This window comes from Crocodylus siamensis, chromosome 5 (genome assembly GCF_052110815.1).
Source record: "Crocodylus siamensis isolate JL-2025a chromosome 5, ASM5211081v1, whole genome shotgun sequence".
NCBI lineage: Eukaryota > Metazoa > Chordata > Crocodylia > Crocodylidae > Crocodylus > Crocodylus siamensis.
In genome coordinates, this window is record NC_143399.1 from 33,484,957 (window position 1) to 33,509,327 (window position 24,371).

Consider the following 24,371-nt stretch of genomic DNA (forward strand, 5'->3'; position numbering starts at 1 on the left):
CGCATCGAAACAGCTTCGAAATGACACCTGGCAAAATTTTACACAGCCCTAATTTACAAATCTCCCCCAAAAAACAAACAAGCAATAAAAGCTCTCAGGGCACACACAGACTGGTACTCACTTGGGATGAGTGATGCATTTATATCTGGCTTTGTTTAACAAAGCCTGCCATACCATTTTAACAATCTGTATTCTAATAGCATCTCGAGCAGTGATTCTCAACGAAGGTGCCATGAGACATTCTGAAGAGTTCCACAAGGTGTGAGGAGATGGGCCAGATTGGAGGAAGCAAGTGCAGGCTCAAGCTCATTCCTGCCTGGCTGCTACTCTATCCCACTACTTGGCCGTTCTGCAAGTAGGTCAGCACTGTAATAAATTAGTTTTTAAAGTGGAGTGCTGCTCAATTCACAAAAATTGAGTCAACTGAGGGGTGCCTTGAGCTTAGGGTTGAGAACCACTGATCTAGAGGTTATACCAGAAGAGGGCACCAATCTGCTAGATGCTGGGCAGACAGACAGGAGATACTTCCTGCCCCAAAAGCTTAAAACCTAAGACAAAATGCACTTGGGACAGAGCAACAAAAACTGTAAGTCTTGGAAGCACCCATGCCTTCCTTCACTTCTACCTTCCAAACTTTAGGTTTCTAGAATCAAGGAGCTCCGATACAACATACCCAACAGATGCTCTACATACAGAGTTCAGGATTTACATCTTTACCCAGTGTATAAATCAGGAGCAGGCAAAGTCTGGCTCACGGGCCAAATTAGACCCATGGTAGTCCATTTCCCAGCAGCCTCTGCCTGTGTCACTGCAGCTCCTTTCCATGGAGACCCCAGAAGTGGTGGGGCCATGACAGTGCAGGGCCAAGGCTTCCATGGAGACCCAGCAGTTCTGGTAGGGTGCGCAGCTGGATGGGGAGCTACTCCAGGGATGGGAACTTGCTGCAGTGACAGTGTGGTCTGAATCCAGGGCAGAGCTGAGGTCTGTTGCCTGCATGTCCCAGGCAGAGGTGTGCAGGCAGTGGATTGCAGCTCTGCCCTGGCTCTGGACCATGCTGTCACCACTGCAAGATCCCAGCCCTGGCACTAGAGCAGCTCCCTACCCAGCTGCACGTGCCAGTGCTGCTGTGGCTAGTCTCAATGGAAATCCTGGCCCTGTGCTCTCAGAGCACCGCTGCTCCTGGGGTCTCCTTGGAAACTGGCCAGTCATACAGGCAGAGGCTGCGGGGAAATGGACTCTGCCTGCTGGCTGGATCTGCCATTTTGCCCACCCCTGGCATAGATAAACAGCAGTAAGTTGAGACACTTGAATCAAATGGTTTAGCTATACTCTATTTAGCTTTATCACACAAAAAAGATTAAATATGACATTCAGGTAGGAATTAAGAGTCAGGTTTTAGTTATATGATTAATATTGTACTTGTTTAATGTAGTTACTGAATATACAGAGCTAAGGGGATGCATAAATCATATCCCAGTCATGGTGAAATGGCAAATTCCTTTTTACTCTTGTAAAAGTTCTGTTTCACCGCTGTGTTTTCTTCTGTAACATTTTTCCTTAGATTTAATTCCAGATAAACAAATGGTATTAATATATTAGTTCTCACCCATCCACTTGGGAGCTCTGCGTTTCAAAGGAACCCGACTCAATGGGAATATCTTCCTTTGGCAAATTTTTCACAAATTCCAAATACTGCTGTCCTGGGTCATACATCTTGGCACTCTCACAGAGGGACTGACAGTTGACTGGAAGGGACACAACCTGGGCATGCTGCAGCTGGAATAGGTTAACTGTTGCCTGTTACGAAACAAAAGCATTTTGTTAAAAACAGAACAACACAACACAAGTTTTAGATATTTTAAGAACATTTACAAGTCTGCTTATACTTCAGTCTACCCCTCATGGTCACTTTATTATGGGAAAAAAAAGTTAAGCAATTCTAACAGTGCCAAATATAAATGTTTATGGCCAGACTTTCCCAGCATTTCCAGAAAACAGCTGCAGATCAGTGTCACCACACTTCTGCTCTCCCCTTCAGCCCCCTCTTATACACATTCCTCCCCTCTTGAAAACTATAACTCCAGCTTCTCTCTACTTGAGGTTGGTACATGGCAAAACACATAGGCAACTTGCATCCTCTTTTCAACAGGAACAAGCAAGTCACCTCCACAATGGTGAAGGACTTGAAGCACCAACTTCAACTTGGTCTCTACGTTAGATCTCAGGATTCTAATATTATAAAACCCTAAGACTGTCTGTCTGTAACACTTTATTCACACTCTGATTGGCTGATGGCAACAGCCAGAGTGCTCCAAGCATGGGGGAGTGCTGCCATGCTTCCGAAGCGGCGCCAAGGATCTGACAGAGGGTGGAGGAGCCAAGGCCAGCTGGCCTTGGCTCCCCCACCCCACTCCCTGCAAGAGGCAGAACAGCGGCAGCATGGGGCATTAGATGGCGGCACTCCATCCCAGCCCCCTCCCGTCCCCTCTGCCCCCATCATTCTTGATGGGCAATTAGCTAGTAAGAGATAAGAAGCAAAAACCTTTTCCCTAGGATGCAGACTATAAAATAAGAACAACTTATTTTCTGGCGTCTGAACAGCTCTGGAAAGAAATTATCTTCTCATAGAGCAAAACTGACAACCCAGTCATGGCATGGCTCTAGCTGTAGTTTTGCAATTGCTACCGTTGCTGCTGGCCTTCCACCTTACTCTACAGGTGATGACTTCCTGCCTTCTAGATCCATGTTCTTGTTACCCCAGAAACTATGCTCCCTGCAGAGCAGCAAAAGACGCAAAGGATGTGAACCTGAAGTGGGGTCACCACAGCCTCCCCTGGACTCAGAAGCAAAGGAGCTGTGCCAGTTCTGCACATTCCAAATTTGTTAAGCAGGGGAAGTGATGAGCACTGAGCACAATTCCGGTAGACTTTGGATAAATGTTTTGGGTCTATATGTTTGAGTATATACAGAAATAGCAAGTTAACAAATAAGGTACATGCAATATAGTTCCTAGGTTTTGTAGGACTAACACCACCTGATAGTGTACATTACAAGTGGTGTCTTTTCAACACTCTTTCCACAGAAGGTACAACTTAACTATGTAGTGAATAAAAAAATTGTAAGTACCTCTAGAAATGCTATTTAGCAAAGCTATCCTTATTGCACATTGAAACATAATACATAGCTCTCTTTTGGATTTGGTCTTTTCTAACAAAACTTAGATTGGTTATTCTGGATAAACAGTTTTTTGCCTAGAAAGGCAAATGACATTGGGTCAGTTACACCCTTTCACTAACTGCACCAAACATCACAGCATTTAAACCAGAATATGAGAAGAACTAGAATGAACATGCCAAGATAAGAAACTGAGAATTTCTATTGAGAATGGTTTGACATAGTTAGAATCTGGAAGCTCTCCACACTGGTATTAGTTAATTTGATGTTTGGTCTTTTTGAGCTACCTTGAAAGTCTTTGACTACTAGGATTTACTAAACAGTGCAACACACCATCCTTCAGCCTGGAGAGAGGGTAGGGGCAAGGTGTGGCTTGGGTTAGTGTAGGACATTGGGGAGATGGCCAGGGAGCAGGCACAGGAAGGAAAAGACCTGCTCCCCAGCTGCCACTGTCCCCAGCCGGCCTGGGGGCAGACAAGGGGTCAGGAGCTGCCCCTACCCCACACTGCAGGGAGTGGCTGTTTGGGAAGCTGGGCTTTGCTGGGGACAGAGGCAGTGGTGCATATGTTCCTTCCACCCTTACTCCTTGTCCCTCCCCTTCCAGTGTCTCCTGCTGACTGGGAACATGCATGCCACCCACTACTACTGTCCTCAGCTGAGCTGGGCTCCCCCACACAGTTGCTCACCACAGCACAGGGCAGGAGCGGGTTATTAATGGCTCTTGGGTTGCCTGCCTCCATCAGCTGGGGACAGCAGCAGCAGTTCACAGGTTCCTCCTTTCAGTGCCTGATCCCAGCCAGTGGGGGACACTTATGGGTGAGGGACAGGCAGAGAGGAGGTGCTAAAAGGAGGAACCTGTGATAGCAACACAGGTGGGGTGTGCCCATACCACCTCACCCTTCAGATATATGCACAATCATTTTACCATATATTGCCAACTGATCTTTTTCAATGTGTTTTTTAAATAAGGACCCCATTCCCCCCCATTTCCATAACAATGTGTCCTCTTAACTAGATATATCTGGAGCATTATATAAAGTGGTTAATGTCATTAGTAACATACACCTGAATTGTCAAGTTGGCCTAAGCTTTTTCTAACCTTAATAACTATGTCTGTCTTCTGAAAAGAAGATTAACTAAGACAAGACAGCAGATCTTTTCATATATTTTCTAAAATACTGATACTATATCTCTTGGAGTGTTTACACATGCTCACAAAGTTCCATACCGAGTCAGTCAAAACTAAATGCATAATAGCTTCAAGAATGTCACTAAGGTTAATGAGCTCAAAACTACACTCCTGTTATACTGGCTTGCATACTGTAACTCTTAGTCCATGAAATGTCATTTTTAATGCACAAATAAAGACAATGCAGCACGTTTCATGAGCAACACAAAACAAACCAGGGCATGTCTCTTTGCAACTGTCATCACTGGCATTTATACTAAAGTTTATAAAGCTTCATAAAATTCTGCCCACATACAGAATTCTTTCAAGTTTATGAAAACTTAAGGGGAAAAAAAGATCAAGGTATTAAAAAATGGGTAGAACCAAATAATGTATATGAAGGCAGCATAATTGTACCTTAAGAACTTGTAGCCTTTTTCAGTGAGATGCCTACAATCATATGAGAACATGCTACTTTTCTTCTAGTTTTGCATACATCAAGCCTTACCCATTCTGAATAAGCCCTTAACATTTACACTTGATTTTCTCCTTTCCACTAAGAAAGTTTTTTTGTTTTTTTTTTTTTAAAAAAGGCATCCTTACAGCTTTAAGAGTAAGATCACACTGGTAAATAAGTCCCCGTAGCTGTGTTAAAATATCACTTTTGATGCTTTCCAGATCATTTCTCTTTTCTTCAACTTCTGCCATACTGGCTTTGTAGTGTTCATTGGCCTCTTCAGCCTAAAGAAAATAAACATAGCTAAATATAGGTAACTGATGGACTCTAGAACTTTGGTACCTAAAATAAGCTAAAAAAAATACTTCAGTAAGATGGTAACTTGGGATTCTTTTGTTGGAAAAAAAAAGAAAAAAAAGAAAATTTACTTTTATATATACAAGCATGGCAGGAAAGAAAATTATGAACAGCTAAGTGATCTCTCATTGTCAAGATAGTGGTAGAACCAGAAAACACTATAATGAAGCCCTTAATGAGTAAGCAAAGAACTTACTTTTTGAAGAGCCTCCTCTTCAAGCCTTCGTTTTTTCTCTAGTTGTTTGCTGATATCTTTCATAAGACCTCCACTATAGCTCAAATGTTCTTCTTCAGCACGAACAGCGGAGGATTTTGCCTTTTCATACTCATCTTGGCGCTGCATGTAGAGTAGCTTCGCTTTTCTTAAAGTAGCTTCCAATTCTTGCTACATTATATATCAGTAGAAAAGCAAAGAACAAATCTTTTTTTATGTAAGAAAAAGTGTAAGTAGGCAACTGGAAAAGGACTGTTCTACAACAGCCTCCATTTTGTCATTTTAATTGCATAACAAGCAAACACCGGAAGAATTGGCATGTACTAGGAGCTATGAACTGTGGTCAGTAAGAAGCGAGGATACTCAGTATAAATTTGGAGGCCTAACATCAGATGTTCATTTTTGAAAGCATCAGTTTACATGGTGAAAAAATGTGAAAATATTGTTAGGTACAAAGAAATACGAACCATTTTCTTCTGTTCTCGCTGCCACAGCTCCTTAATTTCTCTTCTTTGTTTATCCAACTCATTTTTTCTCCCTAGGAGAGGCTAAATAAGAAAGATTCATAGAGTACATAAAAGTTTATAGGCTAAATATGTTTTTCTTTATTTTATTACAAACAGTACAGGCATAACTTTTTAAAAATCTGAACGAGTCAGACCCATTTTTACCTGTACAAATTTGTTAGACTGCAGAGCAGTTGCCGTTTGTTGCCAAAGTTGACAGTTCTCAATATCATTTTGAAAAGCATTTGTGAATATTGATTGGAACGGCATGTAAACCTAGGATTAAACACAGTGGAAAATGGTAACATTCTAGTGAGGAAGACAGGGATGCAGTCATTCTAGAGCCTATTAGGATTTAGTTGGGTGTTTTGTTTTGTTTTTTTTAAAAGAGTGTAAAGTTTAATGAAGTTTCTCTCTATGATGAGTTATGTAGTAATGTGAAGGTTACTGTTATGCAATTTTCTCAAATGGATTAATTTAAAATAACACTTCAAAAAAAGGAAGGTGTCCACAAGAAAATTAGAAAAAAACCACATATAAAAACCCACCCCCCAAAAATAAGAAACATGTTGCAAGGCAATCTAAAGACCTTTTATTAAAGTTAGTAAATTCCACAAAGATTTCACTTCCAACACACCACTTTTCAAATATCCACAGAGCCAAATGAGATACAGAAGGGTATTTTTACTTATTAATTTATCATGTAACATGCTTTATACGAATTAATGCAAAAGTTGAATGTGGTGCCTAAAAATGGGACTTATGATGGCAAGGAATGCTATTCAAATCCAAGACATTTTACAACAAACTCAAAATCAATTAGTCACTCACCTGGGACCCAACAACAGTTTTAGCAGTCTCAGCCATTTTTGCTACATTTTTAGCACATTCTACTTCTGTGGGAAAAAAAAGGTCCATACATTAAGTATATAAAGAGTAACAGCGACAAATGACATTTTATACTCTTTGTACACCATTTTCATTGTTACAGCCCTTTAATTAAAGGAAATGGGCAACAGTTCTAGTCACTTGAGTGGAACAGCTACTCATTTAGAAATTACATTATTGACAGTCTACAGCACAGGCCTGACAACAGATTTAATTCCATCATGACAAAGCTGATTAGATACCAGAAAGAGCCACTCACCCAAGCTAAGCTTTTTTTCTACCCAAACGACTACATCCTTGGTATATTTTGACCACGCTTTAGCATAAGACAGAGCTGATTCAATTCCGCTGTCATTTCTTAGGAGCTTGCCATCAAGCTCTTCAGCTTGAAGCTGTCCTGAAAACAAAGGGTCAAATGTAAAGAAGTGAATTTTAGACATGACCACACACCAACGGTAAATCTAGCATCAGCCGACTGCAAATACTGAAGCAGCTCAAATCTTGAGCTGTTCTTTAATACCAGTTGACTCTAAATAGAACTGGCAGGGATTTTAGAACATATTAAAGGGTCACAGTGTTTTATCTTTATTAGTCATGTGGTCAGTATAAAAACTTTCTTTAAAAAAGTGACCTAACAGAAGTCTAGTTCCCCAGCTGCATACAAATCTGGCTCAGCATTGATTTCTTGTCTCCAGAAAGATACATAATTTTGGTTATTATCACAAATATTGAGCCTGTGGAAATGTAAGTTCTTTACATTAATTTAGTTATAACGATAGTCTGCATATGTAAAAAAAAAAAGGATGCAAAGATTTTAGAAATAAGTTTAAAGTATAAGAATAATGCAAGCTAGTAGGCATACATTAAAAAAAATTAAGAAAGATGCTTGTTAATGTGAAAAGTTACCTGTACCTTGAATATCATCCCTTTCATGCAGTGATCCCGCAGATTCCACAGAAAGGTTTTCAAAAGACTTACATGTAATAAAAGTAAAATCAGGGTTAGACTAGCTACATCTAGGACTGAAAGCAAGCTAACAAAACATGAGCTACCTGCCCTTTGTGTCATAATTTATCACTGACAAAAGCAGGAGACAGGGTTAGAATCCATTCATGTCTAAGAACCTGGAGCAACTCTTTAAGTCCCAGTGGATTCAGATACAAAGACAGTTTAAATACCAGGGAATCTTTGCAAGTCTTCAAACATTTTTGAGCAACAGTTTTTCAAATGGTTCTGATGACTGAGTTAATTATTTAACAAAGCAGTTGACATTCACTGAATCCACCACTTTTTCTACCCCTCTATTAGAAAGAGTTAAGCACTTTATACAGGCTTAATGTCAAATACACACATGCCTTTCAGCAATTCAGTGGCATTCTGGATACAAGTCAGGAAAGAAACAGAGCTACAATTAACTTCTCACAGATGCTCACTGCTACTAACAAGGACAGAGGGGGAAACAATCCTTGGTAAAACAAGGGAACTTATAAGAATTTCATCCAAATCTATAGTTACTGATCACCATTTATAAAATAAGTTATTTTCTACCTGGACAGTTCCCCTGATGCTTCACAGAAGATTTTCCCCCAATACTTCACTAAAACCCCATCTTTTAAGTTCTCTACCCAAATAGACTAAATATATTTGGCAAAATACAGGAAAGCTAAAAATAACTGCAATTTATTTGTAATGTTTATGGGAACAGATGTAAAAATCAAACCAGCTGGGATAGAATTAGTATTGGAAACAAACTTAAGGTTAAAAATAGTATACATGTAGCTTTTCTGCACCACTTTCTTGAGCAACATGCTAGCAGCTCAATATCCAACTCCTCCCTTCCCAAAATAAAGATATGTATCATCAGTCACACAGAGAAAATTTCAAAAGACCCGGGCAATCATCAAATCATTGCCAAAGGCTAGAGAACCCCCACTTCTCATATGAAAGTCAAATCACCACATGTTTAATTAGATGTTCTGGTTGGAGATATAGATTTGCAATGCAACAAAAGAAATTCAAAGTTGTCTTGTCAAACTAGCAAAACAGCAAATGAGCATAGTTTTAGATCAATATGGATTAGTGATTTGGGTTCTACTCACACCTGAGACATATCTAAACTTCTGACTCTGGTATGGCAGAGGGCTTTACATAACTTGTAAGCCTCTAAGGATGAATAAAAAGGGGGCGAGGGAAGAAAAAAAGAAGAAAGAAAAATGGATACCCTGCATTAATCAAATGCTTAAGCTTACAGAAGTAAACATCTGATATGGATCTTTAGGATAAAAGTCATTTAGTAGTTGTAGCAGTAACTTATTGACAGCTTTCACTAAAACTGCAATAAAATTAACAATCAAAGTAAATACTATATGATAATAAAGTTATACAATGTGTGGTTATTGGTAAAAGTATACAATAAAATTACACAGTCTACTAATTTTAACAAAAGCAAAATCAAACATAATATATGATGGAAAAAAATAAAGTGAAGCAAGATAAAACAGTAGAGTGAAAAAAGTGAAACAGGCAATTCTAGTTGATTTTGGCCCTTATTTGTGCCAGTAGCGCAAAAAATCCTACATAGTATAGGACAGGCTACAAGTTGTTAGAGAGAAGCCAACTTGTTTTTTCTTCATTAGCCCAGTAATTAAAATTTTCCATTAATGGAGACCTCTATTTCCATCTTATTTCATCAAAGAATGATGAACACCACAAACATAGAGTTAAATCATCTATCTGACTCTTCCCACAAGAACATGTCCTATCCAAATATAACCACCTGCCCATGACGTCTACAGATCTCATTAGAGTGAATTGCAGTCTTGTAATGGCTTCTCGTTGTAGATGTGGCTTTGTATTTCAGAGAGGGAACTATCTAGGCAAAAAAGCACCCTATAGATCTCAAAAAAGAAGATTGAGAAAATCTCACTGCCTGGATATCTGTCCACATGCTGGCTACTTTAATTCTAAAATCTGTATCTTGCTTTAAATATGGGGGGAATATTGAGGCAAAAACTGTCAGCACATTCTCAGAAGATTCATCTGGAAGAGAGTATAAATGTTATTTAACTATCCACATAAGGATTTATTTGGAAAAGAGGCTTCTAAAATACACTTCTTGAGGTATCTGATAGAGGTACAAGCTATAACTTTTATCCAATAATTTAGAGTTTTTAACTGAGTTACAGAACTCATTAAACAGCTCTATTTCAGATCATATAATTTCACCCACTGTAGAATTTGGCAGCGATAAAAGCCACCACAACAGTTATTTGAAATGTATTCTATTTTGGAATGAACCATGGGGTCCACACACCATAGTTCTGGTCTATGCCATAAAATGGACTCAAAATCTATAGACCCTTAGTGCTGCTAGTATTTCTTCTCTACCAGTCATATTGTAAAGGGATATAACATCACCTGAGGCTGGTTTTGCTTTAATGCTTACATTTTCAATGCATTTATTCTAGCTCAGATTTTCAGTAAAATAAATTCTGAGGTTTCTGAATGACGACACCATCTCTAATTTCTTTTTTGCACAAAAACTATACTTGTTTCTTCCTTTCATCCCCAAAAGGCAATAGCTTGCATTTAGGAGCATTGATTTCCAAGCTATTTGAGACACAGTATTGATGAAAAGCATCTAATAACCTTTGGATACCTATCTGCCTATCACATTATCTGCATAAAGCAAGACAGGGATACAATCACAGATACTGTGGGTGCATGGAATTGATTCCCTATTGTCACATTTTAGATCATTCAGGAATAAATTAAAAAGTAGCAAAGCAAACAGACATCACACAAGTCATTTAGGTCCAGATCCTCAGCTGTCTGTTTCTCTATAATCCCGGAGACAGAACACCACTGATCTTCCTTGGTAGATTTCAATTCTCAACTTACTTTTTGTTAAAATAATTCTCCTTCCCCCTGTCACTTCATTCCCAGCAAAGACATTTTCTTTTAAGCTTAAGATAATTGAAGTGGGTGAAAAGAACTTCCCCCTTTGCCATGTACTCAAATACGCATAGGTTTCCCTCTTTGAAAGGCTTGCTTAGAGGCATAAAAGATACAACTCACCAGTTCCGATATAAATTTTAAAACCATATTTTTCATTTTGAAAGGTGCTTTAGCCAGCTCCCCCCATTAAGTTCTGCTTACATAAAATTGTGGTTTTATAAGGAAAAATGCAAAAAACTTTCTGTACAAAAAGTGCTTATTTACTTAGTGTATCTGGAAACAAGCAAAAAAAAAAAAACTCCTTTAGCTTTGCATTTTTTTAAACTATAGTTACATATTATTATTTTTAGCCACAGCATGTAAACATTCACATAGGACTGACTAGCTGATATCTAGTCAAGTGTTTAGTTTAACCACTAACTGCAATATGCCTCCAACTCTGTTCTTTGTATTAGACTGAGACAAAATATACTGTTAAAATGTGTACCCGTGCAGTTGTTTGGAAGTATATGTGCTTAATAATGGTGCAATAATTTAGGGCAGATGTCTAATATGTGAGCTTTCCCAGGTCTTCTAAGTTGCTCCAGAACTGATTCTAATCCTCTCCCCTCAAGAAAAACATCAGGACTAAAAACAGGTCATGAAATATGACATGGTGAGCCTTACGGGATAATTAACATAAAGTTTCTTCATTGTGTTTTAGTTCAACTTCCTCCTTGGCTTTCCACTTGCCCTAACATTTAGAAGCTTGCTCTTTCACTTCATTTAAACAACTTCTGCATTTTTGTCTCCCAAGTCAAATTCTGGAGAATCGCACGAATCCTCATCTGCTAATGCCCCATTTCTATTTTTTCTATAAAAATCCCATTTTTATCTTACAAGTTGATTTAAAAGAACTGCATGCAATTTTCACACTTTTTATTCGCTATTTCCATTGCGGAGTTTGTTCAGAGTAGATCCACTGACGCGTCAGATAATTTTAGTAACATAGCTAATACACTGTTTGCAAGCTTGCTTGTGCATCTCATGCTATTCTTATGCACATCTCCCTTTCCTTGAGAACTTGTCCAAAGTAACTCTCTCAAGAGGTTGCTTTTTCTCTCTAGAACTCACCTTTAAACATTTGTATTTTGTTATAAGCCACACAAACCAGGAATACTTGGTTTAAGTTTCACAGCAATTTTCTCTTTATGATGATCAGAAAAACCATAAAAGTGAAACTCATTTGAGATGCTGATCCAAATAACTGAAGTGCTATAACAATAATGCAAATACTTCTAGAATTTAATCAGTTCCCATAGTTTGTGGAACAAGAGCTTGAAAATAAAGTTCTATCAAGTGGATTGATTTTAGTACATCATAATTTTGTTCTGATTTTTTTACAAATTTATTTTCTTAACACACAGAACTTAAAATTAACCCTGGATAGTTTCTATTTTGGTATTGATGGTTATGGTGGCATCGGTTTGATTAACACCTTTACAAAAACATTAAATAATGTTATCTCTGAATGTCCTTCCAACTGGTAAATGGAAACTCCAGGCATCTTTGTTCATTACTGTATTTTAAAGTCAGGACAAGTTTGGCTGCTGAAGTATTTCTAAATTTCTCTGCCAATCAATTCCTCTCACAACCCCCTCTGCACCACCAAAACATTTGTATAATGAACTTAATTAGTCTCTTTCACTGTGTAACGAGACTGTAAGCAAAATATGTTACGAAAATACCTCTTAACCTGCATGGACAAGAAAATGCCTAATAAATAGCCAGCAAGAGAACCATGTCATGACTGTGGATTAAAGCATACTTCCTGAAGGCCTGGTTTCCATAAGTGTGTTTTTAAAGCTTCCCACTCCTGCAGAGACCTTTCAAGTAAACCAGTATTGGCAACTCTGGAAACCCTTTAATGCACATGGCATACTAGCAGGCTCCTCTAACCAGTGGGATCAAATCTGAATGGTACAAGGCTCAAATGGTATCAATTGACAGCAACTTATCTGTATTGGGGCTCTTGACATTAACTGACCACTATCAACACACACTTTCCCCCAACTTGATAAGGCCAGAGTTACTACCTTGCTATCAGCATAGTTTTCTAGAGCTATAAAAATATTTCATAGATTTCATAGACATTAGGGCTGGAAGGGACCTTGGGAGATCATCGAGTCCAGCCCCCCTCCCAAAGGGCAGGAAGTCAGCTGGGGTCATAGGATCCCAGCAAGATAAGCATCCAATTTACTCTTGAAGGTGTTCAATGTAGGTGCTTGAACCACCTCTGCTGGCAGACTGTTCCAGACCTTGGGGGCTCGGACAGTAAAGAAATTCTTCCTTATGTCCAGCCTGAAACGGTCTTGCAGGAGTTTGTGACCGTTCGACCTCGTCATCCCTTGGGGCGCTCTGGTGAACAGACGTTCCCCCAGATCCTGGTGGTCACCCCTGATAAACTTATAGGTGGCCATCAGATCACCCCTGAGCCTGCGCTTTTCCAGGCTAAAGAGTCCCGTGGCTCTCAGCCTGTCATCGTAAGATCTGTTTTCCTGACCTCTGATCATGCGCGTGGCTCTCCTCTGGACTCTCTCAAGCTTCTCCACATCCTTTTTGAATTGTGGAGCCCAAAACTGGACGCAGTACTCCAGCTGCGGCCTCACCAAGGCTGAGTACAAGGGGAGAATGACGTCCCGGGATTTGCTCGAGAAGCATCTATGGATGCACGCCAGCATTTTGGTCGCTTTACTAGCCGCAGCATCGCATTGCAGGCTCATGTTCATCTTGTGGTCAATGATGACCCCCAAGTCTCTTTCTTCTGTAGTGCTAACCAATGTAGCACTGCCGAGCCTATAGGGGTGCTGCAGGTTTTTTCTCCCAAGGTGGAGAACCTTGCATTTTTCAGTGTTAAACACCATGAGGTTCTCGTCTGCCCATTTCCTGAGCTTGTCCAGGTCAGCCTGGATCACCCGCCTATCTTCTGGCGTGGATGCTTTGCCCCAAAGTTTGGTGTCATCGGCGAACTTGGCCAGTCCACTCCTAACTCCAGTGTCCACATCGTTAATGAAGATGTTGAGCAGTATGGGTCCCAGGACAGAGCCTTGAGGGACCCCACTGGTCACAGGGCACCACGATGAGTGACTGCCATCAATCACAACCTTCTGGGTCCGACCACGAAGCCAATTTCCCAGCCAGCGGATTGGGGTGGAGCCAACGCCACAACTGGCCAGTTTGGCCAAGAGGTGATCATGGGATACCAGATCAAAAGCTTTTTTGAAGTCAAGATATATGACATAAATCTCTTCTCCCTTGTCCAGGTGATAGGTCACCTGGTCATAGAAGGAAATGAGATTGGTCAAACAAGACCTACCTGCAACAAACCCATGCTGGCTGTCCCTTAGAATGTTAGCCTGGGCCAGTCCCTCAAGGATGGCCTCCTTAATAAACTTTTCTAAGATCTTCCCCAGGATAGAAGTCAGGCTAATGGGCCTGTAGTTAGCCAGATCCACTCTCCTCCCTTTCGTGAAGATCGGCACCACATTGGCCTTCTTCCAGTCTTCGGGCACTACACCAGAGCACCAGGAGTTTTCCAAGATCCGTGCCAGGGGCTGGGCTATGCTGCTGACTTGAAGGTATCCAGCTTCTCAAGGTGTTCTTTCACGAGGTCAGCATTGATGGAGGGTAGGGGATCCCCCTCACCCAGATTTCCCTGTCCCATAGCAGGCATGGGCATCCCGTGTGACTGATGGAAGACTGACGCAAAGTACCTATTTAATAGGTTGGCTTTTTCCTGGGCGTCAGTTGTCAGTTGCCCCATCTGGTTTAGCAGGGGTCCAACATTGCCCTTGCTTTTCCTCCGGCTCCCCACATATCTGAAAAAGGACTTTTTGTTGTCCTTGATGCCTGAAGCTAGTTGGAGTTCAGTTGCAGCCTTGGCTTTCCTGGTTTGGTCCCTGCAGGACCGGACCAGCGCGGAGTAATCCTCCTTGGAGGTGAATCCTGTCCTCCATCCTTTGTAGGCTTTCCTTTTTAGCCACAGGAGGTCCGCTAGGTCTCTGGAGAGCCAGGGGGGCTGCTGTGCCTTCCTGCTGCCTTTCCTCCGTGTTGGAATGGATTTAACTTGTGCACTGAGGATCGCTTCCTTGAGAAGCAACCACTCTTCTTGAACTCCCATCTCCCTGGGGTCATGGTCCCTGAGGGCCTGACTGACTAGCCTCTTGAGCTTATCAAAGTCGGCTTTTCTGAAGTCAAGGACTTCTGTGTTGCTGACTGACTTGCCAGCTTTACGGCGGATGGTGAAGGTGATTAGCTCATGGTCGCTGTCACCCAACTTCCCATCAATCACTAGGTCGCCGATTAGGTCGTCCCCCGTAGCCAGTACCAGGTCAAGCAGCGCTTTGCCTCTCGTTGGCCCATAGACTTCTTGAGTCAGGTAGAGGTCATCCACACACAAGAAGTTTTATTTTAGAAGTACACACAAAAAGAAAACTTTGAACTCAGACTTGGCCATGATAATACTAGGCAACTGCAATTGACAGGTTTGTTGTTGTTTTTTTTAAATAGACACCACCTAAAAATATACTCTAATTTGAATTTCACCCTTCATTTTTAAGGCTATAACAGTTTGTCTCAATATATTCACTGATTGTGTTACATGTGATATATACTAGGCTTGCATTACAGGAAAGTTCATAGAATCATAGAAAATTAGGGACCTCAGGAGGCCATCTAGTCCAACTCCCTACTCAAAGCAGGACCATGTCCAACTATATCATCCCACCCAAGGCTCTGTCTACCCAGTTTGTAAAAAAACTACAAAGATAGAGGCTCCACAACCACTTTGGGTAGCCTGTTCCACTGCTTTACTATCCTCCTTGTGAGAAAGTTTCTCCTAATATCTAACTTAAATTTCCTCTTGCTGCAATTTGAGACCACTGCTCCTTGTTCTGTCATCTGTCACCACTGAGAGCGGTCTAGCTCAGTGGTTTTCAACCCTTTTTCATTTGCAGACTCCTAAAAAAAAAAAATCAAATAGAGGTGTGGACCCCTTTAAATTGTAACTGTAGGTTATTCACATACTTTTGATTAATCATAGTCATCTTTCACAGACCTCATTGACAGCCTGTGGAACCCCAGGAGTCTGCAGACCATGGGTTAAATACCACTGGTCTACCTCCATCCTCTTTGTAACTACCCTTCAGGTAGTCAGAGGCTGCTATCAAATCACCTCTCAGTCTTCTCTTCTCCAGACCAGTTTCTTCAATGTCTCCTCAGAAGTCATGTGCCCTAGTCCTCTAACCATTTTCACTGGCCTCCACTGGACTCTCTCCAATTTGTCCATGTCTTTTTGTAATGTGGGGCCCAAAACTGGACACAGTACTCCAAATGCAACCTGATGAGTGCCAGAGAGAAAGAATCACTTCCCCTCAAACTGTTGGCAACGTTCCTATCAATGCAACCCAGTATGCCATTAGCCTTCTTCACAACAAGGGCACGCTGCTGGCTCATATTTTGCTTATTGTCTATTGTAACTCCCTAGTCCTTTTCTGAAGAGCTGCTGCTTAGTCATTTGGTACCCAGCCTGTCCTAGTGCATGGGACTGTTCTGTCCTAAATGTGCAACTCTGCACTTGTCCTTTTTGAACCTCATGAGATTTCTTTTGGTCCAATCCTCCAATTTGTCAAGCATATCTACTACTCCATCAAGCTTGGTATCATCTGTGAACTTGCTGGGGGTGCACTCCATACCATCTTCTAGGTCATTGAAGATATTAGATTAAATCAGCCTCAGGATTGACCCCTGGTGCACTCCACTTGATATGAGCTGCCAACTAGACATTAAGCCATTAATTACTACCCTCGGAGCCCAATGCTCCAGCCAGTTTTCTACCCATCTTACAGTTTAATTCATCCAACCTGTACTTCCTCAGTTTGCTTGCAAGAATGTTGTGGGCAATCATATCAAAAACTTTGCTAAGGTCAAGGTATATCACATACACAGAGTCAGTCATCATATTATAAAAGGCAATCAGGTTGGTTAGGCATGGCTTGTCCTTGCTGAATCCATGTTAACTATTTCTAATAACTTTTTTCATACCTGGATATTCAAAACACTTTTAAAACAGCATTTCTTATGGTTTTTTTTTTTAAAACAAAAACTCTTTAAAATACTTCCATCCATTTTCAAGACAATATAAAGGGTAATTTAAACATTTTTAGCTCTGCTATACTGAGTACCAGCTGACACCATTATTTCTAGTTCTTTTAGTTAAATCCTGTTAAAACAGCCAAGCCAAAAATAAGCTTGCAAGAACTAGAGGTTCAAGTAATTCAGAGAACTTTTCTGGTTTACATGCTACTATTTTAAGTATCTTTAAAAAGGTACTTAAATGTCAACTCTGGTCCAATGCCTGAAATACCTACTTTTAAATATACTAGCATGATTTTAAAAAAAATGAATGCTTTACTAGAAGCACACACAATGTGTTTACTCTTTTATTTAAGCTTACTTTATACCTGTAATAATAATCTAAACAAACTACATTTTCTTTAATATTTGAACATTGGTACTTCTTTTAAAATATAAAATTATTTTCTGTTAGAAAGCTGTAGTAATACTAAAAAATATCAAGTGTCATTTTAGAAGGTGTCTACAGTTCTGGTAAACTCTAAGCCAGTTAATCCAAACAAAAGACATTCCATGAAAGATGAAAAAGCTCTGACATTGTCATTTTAAAATTTATTCTCTACTCCCCAAAAGAATGTATTCAGCCTACCTGACTTCTCCGAGATACAGGAAGTCCCAATGACGAACCATTGTCTACATCTCCCATAAGGAAGTCTGAAACACTGCCATAGAAACAGAAGTGAAAAAACTTGCTTCATTACATAGTTACTTAGGAAATAACTTTATGTCACTTAAAATGACACATAGTATCCTTAGTACAGACCCATCTTTTTACAAGCTTGTATAACAATAGGTTCTACATAAATCAATTTTTCTTTACTACTTGGAAGCTATTATTTTTTTTCTTTTTAAATACAAACCACAAAAAAGCAAAACCTAAAGAAAACAACAAACTTGTTTAAGGTGCATTTTACTTAAGTTCACAGATCAACCAGACTGTTAAAAAAAAAAAAAACAAAAAAAAACCCCAAAACCAAACACCCCTCCCCCCTTATTTGCCATTTAGTAGTCTCCTTTGTGTTAGTTTTCTTTATCTCTTTAACATTCCTTTCAAATCAACCTGTGTTTACTTACATGTTGCCAAAGGTAAATGCCAATGTGTCAATGGATGAAAATATTTCACCAAATAGCTCTCTCTTGTTTTCTTCATTAACTTCTTTAAAGTTCACAGCTTTGGAAACAAACAGAATCCAAATAAGGAAAGAAAATCCAATATACTTACAAAGCCTAGAGAGGCCTGAGAATAACATGTCTGTAGAGAAAGGTAATTAATTGTATTTGGAACTATACTTTAAGAATTGTTTATAAAAGTTGTTAGTAGCAAAACTAAAAATAATTCAGGTTGGGGGCAACCACATGGAGTATACTAAGCAAGATGCTTCTCACACTGATATAAATTAACACCTCTCACTTGATATCTTCTTGCTTGCAGTTAAAATGTGTGTGGGAGTTTTGAGGTAAGGGAAGGTGATGAGGGTGACCACTATTCACAGAAGAGATTCAGTTGTCTCACAGGTGGGCAACACATAGTTCGCAAGTATAGTGTGTAGAAGTTTAAACAATGGCACAAGCCACATTTTTGTGTTTTCCAGGATGGTCAAAAGAATCTAAAAACAAATTTACCACAATAAAAAGGACTCCATTTGCCATTTTATATCTGAATATAGGAATCCTCCTTTGATGCATGCAAATGAGCAGATAAATATCCTAATCTATATCTATGGCAGAATGCTTCCATGACTGTTAGTCCTGTATCCTGACCACCATGCTTAGTACCAATACTTGCACTGCCTGTTAAGGTGGGAGAAAAATCTCCCCACAAAATAGGAAAGGGAGGCTTATTTCAATTCAAGTGGAAGGCAGTAACAAAGCCGTGATACTGGAGCACCCAGTTATGATGGAGGCCTCTAGGTGCTACTATAAACACATATGATTGAGGATGGATTAGTAACCGAGTGTTATCTTGGGTTAATATAGCTGTTGGAAGAAAACCTTTCCACTCACAGCAGTAATCCTCAACAAAGTAGAAGCAGAAGGATATGGGGAGAAGAGTGGGAGGTACAAAACAGAACAGACAGACATACAAGGTTGCTTTTGATCTGTTCCCAACTTAAACCCTCAACAAGGAGGTTGGAGTAGTATTCTTTCCAACTGTCCTCACAAAATATCCTCCACTGAATATGGCTGGTGGTTTTTGGGATGGACAGTCCTAATTACTTCTTTGTGAGGCACTGGACTTTTAGATCACTATCTGTTCAGAAAGGCTTACTATTGGAGCTTTGTAAAATGTCAATCCCCCCAGATCCTACAGAAACATTGTACCAGTTACCAACTATTCTCAAGAGCTGATAAGGACAAAAATACAATTAGTACTTTCCTTATCAATTACTTTTGCAACACTAGCAACGCTAGATTAATAATTAATAAAAAAATGCATTGTACATTGTGCTTCAAATAAAAACAACCCCCCCCCAAAAAAACACACTTTATGTACTACTAGAATTAGTAATACAAATTGAGAGATGTGCAAATTTTAGTCCACATAAAGCAGTTTTCCTAATGAGTTGATATAGTTGAGGCTGTGATCTTAAAAAGCATCAAAACTTCCTGCCAGGTGTCTAAACACTAATGGGCAACTAAAAACAAAAAGAAAGTCCAGCAATCAGATATTCTATTCCCCTTCCTTTGTGAAAGGAAAAGTTTTCACCAGTAAATCAGATAAATTAAATCCAATCCGCTTTCCTTATACGTTTACACACTATGCTATATATTTTCCTTTAAAAAAAACAAAAGAAAACAAGTACTGGTATTATGCAGTAATCTACTGTACAGAAATTGTGGCTTGTTTAGAACATCCTTCAACAAACTAAACATTTTTAGTAACAGCCATACAAATATCATCAACTACACTAGTCACTATTCAAGTCAGTTCAAGTCTTTTTCCTTCTCTCCTTCCTTCTTGTATTATCATGAAAATAGTGCCACTGGTACTACTAAAGGAAATAAAACAGGCACTATAAAATTCTATGGAGCAAACATGCCATGTTCCATACTGGATTACAACATTTGAGAGCCTATTTGTAAGTTAACTTCATATTTTAAAAACTATTCAATTAAAAAAGTAGTTGAGAGAATAAATCCAAGCCTAATGCACATTTAGCTAAGGGATTTATTGATTATTAATCATCTTACAGGCATAAAATTCAGAATTTGAAAAGTCATAATACACAATAACTATACTGTATTCAGAGCACTTACCATGAAAATATCTAGTATATCCATCAGTCAAAATATGTTCAGAGAAGTTCTTCTCACACTGTACAAGACAGACATTTAACGCGTAACCTCACCCTAAAGAAAAGCTGCTCGCCTTAATCAGCTTTCCTGTTCCAGGAAGACTGTTGATCAGTCTTATTAGGCCTTCACTTCATACGCTGGAGAAATCCTGCCTTTTCATATTCCATTACATTACATGAGGTTACATTTTTTTTAAAATTATTTGATCAAAAGTTTCAGGATTCCTGCCACACTCCTAATAAAAATGTCCCCAAATCCCTATTGCCAGCTGGAGGTAGACTGCTTTCTTTGTGTCTTACTAATGGAATGCTGATGTACTTCACATCAACTTTAAACATGTACACACTCTTTCCCCAGGACATCCTGAGTGCACACAATAGCTACTGACAACAATGAACTGTAGTAATATTTCCATCTCTGGAAATGGCAACTATCTATAGTTTTACAAATTTCAAAGCGAGCATGCAAATTAATGGCATTTGAGAAGAAATATGTAAGTTATATGCAAGACACTTTAAAAAAAAAAATACTATGAAGATAACTTTACAAGCTGGCTTCTAGAGCCAAAATGGCACTTCTTATGCTGCTCCCAAAGGAAATGGATTTGCATTTACTGACTGTCAGCTTGAACAAGTAAAACGTCATGTGTAAAACAAAAATCCTCATGACCAATAAAATCAGAAAGTGAATCCAAACAGTGCTATAACAAAGCAGACTGTGTGGATCACTCCAACCCAGTATCTTTCTAAATGAGAATTCCAGAAGCAGCATTAGTTGCCCATAAGCCAGGGCTGACCGGTGCCTCATGTGTCTGGGGGGCACAATTTGTGGGCGGGCCGGGGGGCAAGCCAAAAGCTCCAGATCAACTCCTATACTTCTGTGCCATGGCTTAGTGCCCCCCCACCCCACAACACAACGCCAGCCTGCGCGGCAAAAAAACTGCCCCGTCCTGAGCAGTGCCGAGTCAGGAGCCAATCTCGGGGGACACGTACCCCCTCCCCCTCGCCCATACCCATCGCCTGTGCTGTACACTCATTCACCACCCCACCTTCTCTTACTCAGGAAGCTGGCATAAGCCATGCCAGCCAACATGTACCGCTGCTCATTAAGAGGGTCTGCTGGTATAGCTAGATTTGGTGCACTGTTAAAGTGTGGACAAGATCACTAATTTCTCTTTACAGATTAACATTACCATACCTGGACAGACTGACATTGTGCATCAACAGCAGGATTACAGCTCTAACCTGCCTTCTGGTGTCAAATGGCCCAGTTGCCTTATTACCTATACAACAGACTCATATAGTCATTTTATTCCCTTAATTCAGTTGTTCTCAACCTTTTCAGACTTGAGGCACCTCTCAGTAAATGCCCACACTTAGTTCACTTGTTTTTTTCCAACTTAAAAGCTGAAGGGCAAAACTGCTGCTGGAGGGAACATCAATGAAAACTGATTACCCATTTGTCCTCTGCCTGCCTCTAGATCCAAGTGGGTGTTTCCTCACAAGGACTGTGGTTTACTGACACTATTATGTAGTATCACTAGATAATGAGGGCAGCTATCTTTTTCCTCTCCCTCCTCCCCTCCATAACATCTTTATAAAATTACATAAAGTGCACATTCAGGCAATTTGCACCCTCAGGACACAATTGGGAGCAACAGGGTTTCCAGAATGAAGAGTGATAGTTGATAAATCAAGATAGATAAATCAAGAACTAGGTCAGTCTAAAGTGAATGGCCTTAACTAACACAACCTCTCAACAGCCAAATGTGCACAGCAGCATCAGGTCTCAGGTTATGTCTACATCACAGAAGCAGAGTGCTCATTTGTTCCACTGAGAAAATAAGATCTGTTATCCTCTCTTGGTTTGCACATCTCAACCCTGGGGTGGTGGCACGGAGGTGGGTAGGAGGAAAGGGGCGCTTTTCCTTCAAAGGCTGCCTCAAGCAGGTACTCAAACATTACAGAACCCAAGTTTTAAGCTTGGTGCCAAGACTACCCCAAGGGTATCCTTAGTGCCTCATTTCTGGAGTTGATGTATGCACATCAGGAGTGGCTGGGTGGGACTTATTTCCTTGCTGGCACGGTTGACCAATTAGTCTGTGCTATAGACATGCCTGTAGAAATCAAGGCAGGTATCAGGTCCCTGTTCAAAGGCTGAGTCCTCACAGCTGACTTTTTCTCTCTCCACTCACCCTATCCCTTTAGGCTAAACATAGGTTGAAATTTGACAACCCGCTGTCTTCTTGATAAACCACTTGTCATCCCTTCCCCCCCTTTTTTTGCTTGATATAAAAAAAATACATTAAAATTAAAGTATGCTGTCAAAATCAAAAGTAGCTTGCAAGAACTCCAAATACCAGTTTATAGTCATTTGTGTCTGTAATTGCTTCTTGACTAGAAGTTTGTTTTGCAAACTCCCATTCACGGAAGATACAAAATTAACTCTTTCCTGAAGTCAATGAACAAATGCAATTAAGTCATGTCAAACCTGAAGAGATGCAATAATGCAACACACTCTGATTGTGGTTGGATTTAAAAACTACTGAGAACTTGCATGTAGTGTCCACGGGAGGCATTAGATCTATCCTTCTGACAGTTGCACCAGCTTCATATTTACTTTTGAGCAGTTGTGCCATGAAGTCATTTGTGGCACTCAAACCAACAGCCCTTAAAGAGTTAAATCAAGCAGTAGATAGTTATTTTTTGGGAATGCCCTGAAATCTGGAATTCATCCGAGTTGAAAGGGGACCACCCCCAAAAGTACCATGCTGTTAGAACATGCGACTAGCTGACAATTTTTAAAAAATGTATTAGTCTACAAAGAGAAATTATGACTTACAGTGCTTCTAATTTATTGTTACCTTCTAGGATCTTACAGAAACCACTCTCTTCCTCTAAGCTTTTGCCTCAGGGGTGGGCTCACGGTTACTGGCTTATCTGAAGGAAGTTTTTTTCCCCTTTGTGTTCTGCTTAGTAAGCCAGCCTCAGACTACATAACGTATGCATGCCCGAGACAAACCCAGGAACATTTCAGAAACAAAGTTTTCATTAGGGCTTAAGAACAAATGATGCATGTGGAAGTACTAGGGTGTCACTGGCTGAAAAGGACCTTAGGAGTACAAGCATGCAATGTTAATGGAAGATCTGGTCTCCTGCTCCAGTTAACAGTGATGTTTTCATCTAGGTATATTGTCCAACAGAGGACAGGGTGTCTGCCAAATGAACAGCAAAAAGAACTTTACTAATCATATTCTTAATTAGCTGAGATAACTGGTATTTTTTATCAAGAATTTACAGTCAACTTGAAGCAAGGTGGCCCATTTAAAAAAAAGAAAACACAAGAAAAAACAGATTAACCCCTCTTATTACTGGACTGAAGCAGCAAAAATTTGAATCAACTCAACACTAGTAGTAGTCCATCCAACCACAATGCCCCTTTTTGAGCAACATGTATGGACTCCAAGAGCTGCAATTTGTGCTTCTCTGGGCATCCGCTACATGTGAAATGACCATCAGAACTTAACAAGTTTGCCATTCTTTTAATTTCTATTTAAAAAAATAAAGGCTTAATTTCATCATCGACATTAAAAGGTGCAAATGCACAGAAGTCAGGGAAACACATTTGGCTCCAAATCTGTAACTTATTAATATGGGTAAATCTGAACACAGGGGAGGGGGACAGGAGGAGGTAAAGACAAAGGAGAAAAATACTTGCAAGTTGTCAGGTGATCTTATTTGAGATGGCAGATCAAAATACTTGACTAGCCCCATGTTTTGCATTGTTTTCTTTGCTTAGAAGTTAAATTTAGGATTGTTCCATATTTAATTGTTCCCCAAAAGGTAAAATTCTTTATTAAAAAGATGTCAGTGCTGAAGGTACCAAGTACCTGGTTCCCTGAAAGTATTTGGCAAAATGGCTCAAGAGGTAGCCTCCTCCCATGCACGCTGAAGATCTATTCCCATAGTTCCAACATGAAAACTGATACAAGTATTAATTTTGCCCTACTCATCTTTTCTGACTACTAGCCAGCCTACTGGGTGTCAGGATGAGCATTCTGCAAACATCCACATGCAAACTTCAGTGCATTAAAGGGACCTCAGAGCATCCACACAATTTAGAGACTACAGGTGACACACCACAATGGAATTAAGGAACAGAGGTAGGTTCACACACTGCACC

General features: G+C 39.9%; 1 protein-coding gene across 4 annotated transcripts in view; it reads right to left on the reverse strand.

Annotated features, from left to right (window-relative positions):
• ARHGAP29 (Rho GTPase activating protein 29) overlaps positions 1 to 24,371 on the reverse strand; it is a 97,170-nt gene that overhangs the window by 17,319 nt on the left and 55,480 nt on the right. For 3 of the 4 annotated variants that reach the window (XM_090047126.1, XM_090047127.1, XM_090047128.1), the window contains 10 exons: positions 17,967 to 18,063; positions 17,482 to 17,554; positions 7,671 to 7,737; positions 7,024 to 7,161; positions 6,708 to 6,772; positions 6,042 to 6,152; positions 5,838 to 5,918; positions 5,353 to 5,541; positions 4,946 to 5,083; positions 1,607 to 1,797 (listed from right to left, as the gene is read on the reverse strand). In XM_090047126.1, coding sequence (XP_089903252.1) covers positions 1,607 to 1,797; positions 4,946 to 5,083; positions 5,353 to 5,541; positions 5,838 to 5,918; positions 6,042 to 6,152; positions 6,708 to 6,772; positions 7,024 to 7,161; positions 7,671 to 7,737; positions 17,482 to 17,554; positions 17,967 to 18,063 — 1,150 coding nt within the window. The remainder of the gene's footprint in view (positions 1 to 1,606; positions 1,798 to 4,945; positions 5,084 to 5,352; positions 5,542 to 5,837; positions 5,919 to 6,041; positions 6,153 to 6,707; positions 6,773 to 7,023; positions 7,162 to 7,670; positions 7,738 to 17,481; positions 17,555 to 17,966; positions 18,064 to 24,371) is intronic. The other variant, XM_090047129.1, reaches the window with a different exon arrangement.